The 10,217-nt window shown below is 37.6% G+C and overlaps 1 protein-coding gene across 1 annotated transcript; it reads left to right on the forward strand.

Annotated features, from left to right (window-relative positions):
- Window positions 1-222: 222 nt before the first annotated feature.
- On the forward strand, window positions 223-1,843 carry LOC141431771 (uncharacterized). The gene is made up of 4 exons (XM_074092951.1): window positions 223-748; window positions 1,076-1,258; window positions 1,445-1,650; window positions 1,780-1,843. Exons 1-4 carry the CDS (start codon window positions 521-523, stop codon window positions 1,841-1,843), a joined length of 681 nt encoding a protein of 226 aa, XP_073949052.1. The 5' UTR covers window positions 223-520.
- The last annotated feature ends 8,374 nt before the right edge of the window (window positions 1,844-10,217 follow it).

A 10,217-nucleotide genomic window follows, 5' to 3' on the forward strand; every position in this document is an offset into this window, starting at 1 on the left:
GTACAAGATAAGTATAAAATGTTGTTGGCAACGAGAATTTTTGATTCGAAGGATGATTTGAAAAAAGTCTTAAGACAAATTTCAGAAGTATCCGGAGAAAATGGACATGAGGATATAAATCTGCCGATATATAGACCAAGTGAGGCCGTGGTTATTCCTGAGGCGGGGACGTTCCGCAAAATGTTATGCAAACCCCGAGAAGCACGTATCAGTCGCCATACTTTACCAATACGCCAAAGCAGCATGGGACTCCGAGAACCCCATTTACGACGCGTGCAACTCCAGTAGCTACGCCAAATCGACGGTATGATCTAAGACCCAGACAATTCAATCAACAACCGATACAACGTGGACCAATGCCTTCATCGTCGTATAGAGCGCACCCAAATGCCTTTCCACGTCGTTAGGAACTTCGGGGGAGCGACCGTGGAATTCGGAAAGCCTCGAAGAGAATATACATGTAGATAATAGTAATGTACGGTTAGGTGTAGTGAAGAATAAGATTAGGTTAGATAGCAAGATGTCGAATGATTTTGTAAATATGGCCCCTTTTATTTCAGTTAATATCAAGGACAATAATTATGATGCGCTCGTGGACACTGGTGCTTCTGTGTCGGTGATTTCAGAAAATTTGGTAAACAAGTTGAGGTTGAATGTGGTGAGTATGTCTAGTATGCCGTTACGTGCCGTCGGAGGAAACCAAATACCGGTCAAAGGCTCATGCACGTTAACAGGATTAATTGACAAGGTGTGTTATAATCTGAATTTATATGTAATAAATGACTCTAGTGAATTATTGATCTTGGGACAGAATTTTCTTAAGGAAAATAATGCGGTAATAGATTTCAGTGAGAATTGTCTCATTTTGAAAAAGAAGTTCAAGGTACCATTTATTAAAAAATCAAATGGATTATTTGAATATAACCAGGGCTCATTAGTGCCAATGACAGATGTCAATATGCTGAAGCAAACTGATTATATTTATTTTGTAAATAGTGTAAATAGAAATGAAAATTATTTATTGAATTACGCGCAGAAGGAGGATATCGTATATAATATTTCTAATGATTTGCAGAACAAGGAGCAAGAGCAGTTGAAGAAATTGTTGGTTCATTATCGTGATACTTTTTCGTTCGCGGCTAGCGAACTGGGGTGTTATGAAGACACATTAGTGGAAATAACGACAATGGATGAGGATCCGGTACATAAGGCCCCATATAGAGTGTCACCAAAACAGAGAGAAATTATTGATCAGCAGGTAAAAGAGATGTTGGAAAATGGAGTCATTTCGGAATCAATGAGTCCATACGCGTCACCTGTGGTCTTGGTGGATAAGCCTGATGGTTCCACAAGGTTTTGTGTGGATTATCGTATGTTAAATAAAAAAATTAAATGTGATTCATATCCGATACCGATAATTGAGGATTTATTGAGTTGTTTACAGGGAGCCCGATACTTTGCCGACTTAGATATGAATTCTGGATATTGGCAATTAAAGCTCGGAGCCGGCAAGGAAAAAACTGCATTTGTAACACATACAGGTTTATATGAATTTAATGTATTGCCATTTGGATTAAAGACATCGCAAGCAGTATTTCAAAGAGTGATGGACAAGGTATTGGCAGGAATAAAGTACAAGAAGGCGATTGTGTATGTAGATAATATTTTAGTTTATGGAAAACATTCCCAGAATTTATGGATGCTTTGAAAGATGTTTTACAACGTTTGAGATGTGCGAATTTAACATTAAAACCATCTAAATGCAGATTTGGGTTTCAGAAAGTCACCGTGTTGGGCCACGAAGTGTCCGCAGAAGGAATTGGACCGGATAGAAAAAAAATAGCGGCAGTAAAAGATGTACAGGCACCCAGAAATTTGAAGGAAATTCGCTCAGTATTAGGATTATTTTCTTTTTATAGAAAATATATAGATAATTTTGCAAAAAGAGCTTTGCCCATCACTAATCTTATGAAGAAAGACATTAAATTCATTTGGTCGAATGATGCACAGCAAGCATTTGAAGAATTAAAGGCAAAGATATGTGAGGCGCCGATTTTAAGTTATTTTTCATCAGAGCAAGGTATGATAACAAGATTGTTCACAGATAGTAGTGGATACGCCGTAGGTGCATGTTTAATGCAAGGCAAGAAGGAATTGAAACCTATAGCGTATGCGTCAAGAAAACTGAGTGCAGCTGAACAAAAATATTCGGTGACGGAGAAAGAATGTTTAGCATTGATATGGGCATTGAATTATTTTAAAAGCTATCTGTATGGCACGCGCTTTCAAGTGGTAACGGATCACAGAGCTCTTGTGTGGTTAAAATCGAAGAGAGATATGAATGGAAGACTTGCAAGATGGGCATTATCTGTTCAAGGATGGGATTTCGATATTATGTATTGTAAGGGGAAAGAAAATGTTGTTGCAGATTTCCTCAGTAGGAATCCATTGTACGAGAATGAGAGAGACGTGCAAGAAAATATTTCGCTACAAAAGATGGTTTGGTTTTATATGCGTTGCAGATGCCAGAAGTGAAGGTAGCCCAACGGTCAGATGATTTTTGTAATATGATAAGACAAAAATTGTTGGAAAATCCCAATAGATCGTACAGAAATTTTATGTTACAGGAGGATGTCTTGTACAAGCAAGTTCGTGTAAATAATAATGTAAATAATCTTTTGGTTTTGCCGAATTCTTTGTTCACAGAATGTATGAGGGAGATACACGATGACATGTGGTCTGGTGGTCACTTTGGATTGTTTAAAACGTTTGCGAGGTTTAAACAACGTTACTTTATAGTTGCGGCCCAGAGACGAGTAGAGGCGTATGTCAGAAGTTGTCAAGTATGTCAAGAACGAAATGTTCGGAAAAATATTGCACCACTTGTAAACATTCCTGTTCGTGATATTTTCGAAAGGGTTGGTGTAGATGTTGTTGGGCCATTTCGAAAATCATATACGGGTATGAGATATGCAATTGTAGCAGTGGAGTATTTAACCAAATATGTTGTTTGCAGACCGGTCATGAAAGTGACAGCGGAAATTATTATGGATTTTCTTGTGACCGAGATATTTTGCAGATATGGCGGAGTCAAATATATTTTAAGCGATCGAGGATCGGTTTTTACATCAAGACTAGTGAAGGAGTCAGTGGAAGCATTTGGAGCAAAAATATTACATACTACAGCGTATCATCCAGCGTGTAATGGGCTTTGTGAGGTGACAAATAAAAGTTTAATAGGAATCCTTTCGAAGTATTTGGAACGAGACCAGAAGATTTGGAGCACTGTTCTTCCGGTAGCCACCATGGCATATAATTCAAGTAAGCATACTGCCACTGGTGTGAGTCCGTATATGGCTTTATATGGTAGAGAAGCGTTATGTGTAACAGATATAAACCTCGGACTTAATCAAATCCAATTTACAGAATCACTGCAAGCGAAAATCGCAAGGAAAGCTGCATTGACCGAGATGATTAAAAGAAGGATACAAAGGGCACAGGAAAGATCGAAACGGCAGTATGACAGGCATGCGAGGATGGAGTTTTATATGCCAGGTGATAAAGTTTTGTTATATTGTCCACATAGAAGCACTGGTATGAGTTATAAATTGTGTAGGAAGTTTAAAGGGCCATATGTTATTCTAAGGCGTATTAATAGTGTAAATTACTTGATTAAAAAGTTAGGAGTGGGAAGTAATGGAATTAAGTATGTTGTTCATTCAAATAGACTTAAAAAGTTCTATTCACGGGAAGTGTTATGATATGTAAAGTGTTAAGAATAGCTAGGGTATTTGATAATTTAATGAGCATTTTCTTGTACTTAGGTAATTAAATATTCCTCTGTATATATTATGGAACTGTATATAATTTGTGTTTTTTTATGTTACATGCTCATCGGAGACGCTTTGGTTAGGAAACCAAGGCGAAAGTTCTTGTTGGAGCAAGATAGAAGTTGCAGACTGATTCCATGCTTCATGGAATTACGAAGTTTAGAAGAAAGAATATAAATATAGACAAAGTTGTATAATTTATTTAATCTAGATGCTGTTTAGTACCGGAATGGCGCTCCATTTTAATTATTTGTAGTTTAATATATTATTTTTCTTAAGTTTAGCTTGGAACGAGGATGCTGAATTTTTATTTTTAGTTAAAGGAATCTCACGTTCTGAATAATAACTAATATATTAATTTTTATCAGTGGAGAATGGACTTTGATGGTATTGAGAATATAATTAAAGCACTTTCGCCGTTGGTTAAGAGATAATATATTTATGTTATGAGAATGTTTAATGTAAAAGAGTGATTAATAATGAATGTATAATTGTTTAATGAATTTATAATTGCATGTTGTATTTAAAAATATTTTCTGACTAGATACTGATGACAACATGTCTCTGATGTGGCATGACATCGTGAGTTGAAGAGCTTGGCTGGCGCAAATGCAGACTGCACTCCGTGTTGAATGGTGCATGAATGGGTCTGGCGCTAATGCGGACTGCGCACCGTGTTGGAGGGGTGATATGACACTTCACCACCACCATCAGCCATTTCAAAGTCCTATGATGGGGACGATGCTTCAACTCATCAGTGATAGTATTTAGTAGTTAAAAAATGAAATTTTTAAGAAAACTTAGGATCTAAAGTCAGTGAAGCACTGTGGTGCAACACACATCATAAGCGATGCTGTGTTTATACTGCGGTGTGGAGCTAGCTTTTCATCTGATGTGAAGTTTGCATTGCATGGTGGTGCGACACACATCATAAACGATGCTGTGTCTATACCGTTGTGTAAGGCTAGCTTTACATGCGGTTGGCTTTGGCAATATGTGTTGTAAACACGATAATGTTGGAAAGTGTCATATACACTATTAATTTTTTTTTGCCTTAGCCAAACATAATTTAGCACTTAGTTTAACTACTACCATGAATGATCCTTTCGGCAGGTTTTGTTCATTCGAGCTGCGGGCTTGTGAGTTGGCCATTTAAGGGGGTTGCTCTTCCATACAAACCTACGGACACCCCGCATAGCTTCCACGGACATGTTTTCTTAGAGGATTTTTTGAGAATAGTAAATTATGGATATGCTCTTCAAGCAAAATCCAAAAAAAAGTAACTTTATTGCATCAAAAGTGCAGCGTGATGCAGTAAATTTTGATGCATTTTACCATTGTATGAGTACAACTGACAGTGTTCGCATCGAGCATGTAGTGACATCTTATATGGGTGCGTGAGTCAGTGTCACAAAATCAAACTATTGTAAATAGGTATCGACTATTTCGTGTGGTCACGTGACCATCACCTTTGGCTCAGATAATACGACAACTAAATGAAGAAAGCATGAGATCACTGAGAGATCAAGTTCAAGTTTCTGAGTCTAGTATCTACTTTTTTTGTTTTTAAAATCTGTTATTTTCGGAAGTTGAAACGCCTAAACTATTATTTCTGATTAATGCAAGGACACAAACTTTAAGCAGGACGAAAAACAGGTAAGTTACTTTTAAAATTGTCATTTAAAATAATAATTATTTAAGTAACAGACCAGTCCTCGGCAAAAATTATTTCATTGCATACTTTACATACATTAATAATGCGGTGCTTCGATCTAGGACAAGTGGTTTTAAATTCAACTTACAAATTCTGAACAGATATTAGTTATTTACTCTTACGTAGACAGTAGCGCCACTAATTTATATAAAGCATATATATTCTCACAATAAAAGGTGCTAGGTGTAATCACTAAACTAATTAGTTAAAAAATAAGGTCTACATTCAACATACATTGCATGTGTATGAATATCAAGTTTAACAGTGAGGCTCAAATAAATTCCTACATATCACGGCATTTTTACGGCCGCTAAATCTAGGCTCAGTGAATAAAAAGGTTTTCACAATCGAAGTACTTTTCGTACCACCTTTTTATTATTATTACTGGCTAGATAAGTAAAATTTAAACGTCATTATAATACATTTTTGTCACAACGTCAAGTCAATGAGATTGATATTCAAAGCAATTATGTTTGAATAATTATGGTTTGAACACAAATCAAGAAGTCAAAAAGTTGGCGGACGAGAGGAAATTAGCAAGAGTGCAACTCTTAAACTATTTATGTATGTACGATTTGATGACGAAAAAAATAATATGTAATTGAATACACGGGTATGTTAATTTTATCATTTTTGTCAGAAACATTAATATTTGTTACAAGAACACCAGAGACAGGGCTGTAAGAATTTCATTCCTACTGGGTGGCCAAAGTATGGCTTATCGTGTGTACCAAACTTGTGGTCTGCAGCAACCTACTACGAAAACATACCAAATTTCCCTAACTCTTAGTTGCGTCGTGAACATTTTCACTCCATAGAAGTAAGTCGCTTCCCACCGTCTGTCTGCATATGTACGAGTATGTACTGTATGTACTCTATTATGAAGTGATTCAAGATTTTTTATTTTATTTATAAGTGTGAGAAACGGCAAGGGTTATGGTTTTGGAGCATATGTATAATAAGTCTTTGTTAGGAGTGACACAGGTTGTTAATTTTATGCGTATGTGAGTCTGTCTGTGTATCTTTCCGTCGGCCCATCCGTCCGTCCGTCTGTCGATCCGTCCATCTGTCTGTCCGTCTGTCTGTCTGTCTGTCTTTCGAAGTGAACACTACATCATTGATGACATATGGATCCGAGACGTGGTGCTTTACTTTAGGCCTTATAAATAGGCTCAGAGTTGCTCAGCGAGCTATGGAGAGAGCTATGCTTGGGGTTTCTCTACGGGACCGAATCAGAAATGAGGAGATACGTAGAAGAACAAGGGTCACCGACATAGCCAAGCGAATCAGCTCGTTGAAGTGGCAATGGGCCGGCCATATAGCACGGAGAGCGGATGGCCGTTGGGGCCGAAAAGTTCTCGAGTGGAGGCCGCGGATCGGCAAACGCAGCGTAGGACGTCCACCAACAAGATGGACGGATGACCTGGTTAAAGCCGCAGGTTCACGGTGGATGCAGGCCGCTGCCAGCCAAAGCAACTGGAAGTCTGTAGGGGAGGCCTATGTCCAACAGTGGACGTCCTACGGCTGAGATGATGATGATGATGGTGAATAAAGTTGTACCAACTGTACTTTAGTCGAAAATTTTACTACGACCTTTAAAATTTATAAGTATTTTATTGATAATTAGAAGCAGAGTCTTGGGAAATAGCTCATGTTAGGAGATAGAGAGATCAGAAGAGGTATCGTTAGATTTGTCTCTGTTAGGCACTCCTAACACAGGTGTCACTACACAGGTTGTTAATTTTATGCGTATGTGAGTCTGCAGTCCTGGATTTATAAATAGGCCGTATAGGCCGCGGCCTAGGGGCGGCAGATTTGAAAAAAATATTATTTTAGAAAGTTACATAGGGCGGCGGATATAAAGTGGCCTACACTCATAAAAAAACATAAATCCGCCACTGTGAGGTCTGTCAGTTGTACCTTTCCGTCGCCTCATCCGTCCGTCCGTCTGTTGATCTGTCCATCTGTCTGTCCGTCTGTCTGTCTGTCTGTGTTTCGAAGTGAATCATTGTCCTATTTTTTTAATGATTGTTTACCAACGCACACACCAAACCTTTTTACCCTAAAAAGCTGAAATTTAAGATAAGGAAAATATGGGATTTATTATGTACCTACATAAAATTCTACTCGTTCGTAACTATTATTTAGTTTTAGGGTTCCGTACCTAAAAAGTGCCAACGGAACCCTATTGCTGAGACTCCGCTGTCTGTCTGTCTGTCTGTCCGTCCGTCTGTCACAGGGCTCTATCTCTTGAGTCGTAATAGTTAGACACTTTAAATTTTACAGGTTATGTTTACTGTGGCCGCTATAACAACAAATACTCAAACCAGAATAATATAAATATTTTAGGCGGCTCCCATACAACAAACGTGATTGTTTAGCCGTTTTTTGCATGATGTTAATAACGGCAACAGGTAGACGCTTGAAATATTCACAGAATATTTAGCTGTATAATTACTTTAAAATAAATAAATAAATAAAAATAAAACAAAATATTTAAGGAGGACTTCCATACAATAAACTTGTTTTTCTGGCCGTTTTTTTTTTGCTTATGTCTAATGTTGTATAGATAATGGTACGGAAGACATCGTGCGCGAATCCGACTGGCCAGTTTATTTTTAATACCCAGGGTAGGTAGCATGGAATTCAATGTTATATATTTAATTTTACAACTCTATCTCACTATCACTAATCTCTGTAAATTGACATGCAGGCAGAAAGGAATAGCAAAAATCTAAATTCAATATCAGGATATTTTGAAAAAGATAAGTATTGTTTACAAACCGATCTTAATGACGATGATGATGGTGATGATGATGATGATGATGATGGTCGTATGTCATCGCTGCCGAATTCTTACTTTATTCAATGAAAGACATGGAGAAACTTTGTCACAAAGACTTAGTTCAGATAGTTTGATATTACGCTGTCCGTCCGTCTATTTCTATAGGATTACTTAAAACTGAAGCAAACTGAAGTGGCAGTGGGCCGGCCATATCAGCCGAAGAACCGATAACTGCTAGGGTAAACGAGTAAAAGCCTAGCGTGGCGTGGGACGCCCTCAGACTAGGTGGAGCGATGATCTTCACTGGGTGGCTGACAGTAACTGGATGAGAGTGGCCGAGGATCGTGCTCAGTGGCGTGCAATTGGAGACGCCTATGTCCAGTAGTGGGCTAAGATAGGCCGATAATGATGATGATGATGATGATGACTTAAAATAAGACAATTATCCCACTCATATTATAAATGCGAAAGTTTGTTAGTCTGTTTGTTTATTTCTTTATTACCTTTTCACGTCTAAATCGTTGAACCGATTAGGATGAAATTTGGGATACAGATAGTTTGAGTCCCGTAGAAAAACATAGGGTAGTTTTTTTTAATCACATAATTCCCGCGGAATAGCTATAAACGAATTCTACGCGGACAGAGTTGCGTGCAACAGTATGTACATTAGGGAATTTACCTACTGATAGTCTGATTTACGTCCTTATGCTGTAACTAAAAGGCATCGATCACTTGGTTCCTCCACCTAAGTATCTTATAGTCTGTCTGCTAATACTATTTCTGTATTTATTAATGCACAATTCCTTTCAGATTCAATGCTAACTAACTGCATATAACTTTGCCTGGAATCATTATATTGCGAAAGTAGCCATGGTGCTGTCATGCAATATTCAAGGTGAAGAAAAGAAGAAACGTGTTGATATGCAAGAAATTTAGGAATATCCGACTGATTAGATTTATTTATTAACGCTGTGTTAAAAAGTTTGTTCTAAATAAATATGATGTACACAATGAAATAAAGTCTTCGTAGGCATCTTTTCTTTAGCGTTCCGTGGGTGGAAATTTTAGTGGAGATTCTAAAAACAAGAATACCAACAGGTATGTAGTTTTATTTTTGAATGAAACTACAGTAATTTCAGATGATGAGGTACATTATATATAAAGTACTATAAAACCGTACAACTTTGACTTTTGAGATAACTTTGCCCAAGTTGTCATTTTTTTAAATATCTGAAATAAAACAAAATTGACTGATTTGTGACCACTTTGTGACATGCACATTTCTAAATAATTTTTGTGCATTTTTTTCCCTTTTGTCACGAATAAATCTTTTCTTTTCCCTCGATATTAGAATATTTCTTTATTCCTGACGGGAGTTACTTCTTCTTTTTAGGGTTCCGTACCCAAAGGGTGCCAACGGGACCCTATTGCTGAGACTCTGCTGTCTGTCTGTCTATCTGTCCATCCGTCTGTCACAGGGCTTTATTTCTTGAGCTGTAATAGCTACCCGTGTGATGTCGGGTTAGAATTAGACCTCTCCATTTCTTCCGTGGATGTCGTAAGAGGCGACTGAGGACCGTAGGCCATAGGCTAGCAACCTGTCACTATTGTACCGTTTTTGTCAAACTTAAAACCTAAAATTGCTAAAAGTGGCTCCGAAGCTGTAAAGTTTCGTGTGCTTTGCATACCCCATTTAGGCATACATGTTTGTGTGTGCTAGACACTTGAAATGTTGACAGATTATGTAGGTATTACTGTGGCCTCCATAACAAAAATACTAATAATAATGTAAGTAAAATTAAAAAATAAATGGAGTTGTCTTACAAGAAACGTGTTTTTTCCCAGCGTTTTTTGGTTACTAGGCGTTGCTAAAACTATTAGTGAACTG

The sequence above is a fragment of the Choristoneura fumiferana genome, chromosome 10 (genome assembly GCF_025370935.1).
Source record: "Choristoneura fumiferana chromosome 10, NRCan_CFum_1, whole genome shotgun sequence".
NCBI classification, from domain to species: domain Eukaryota; kingdom Metazoa; phylum Arthropoda; class Insecta; order Lepidoptera; family Tortricidae; genus Choristoneura; species Choristoneura fumiferana.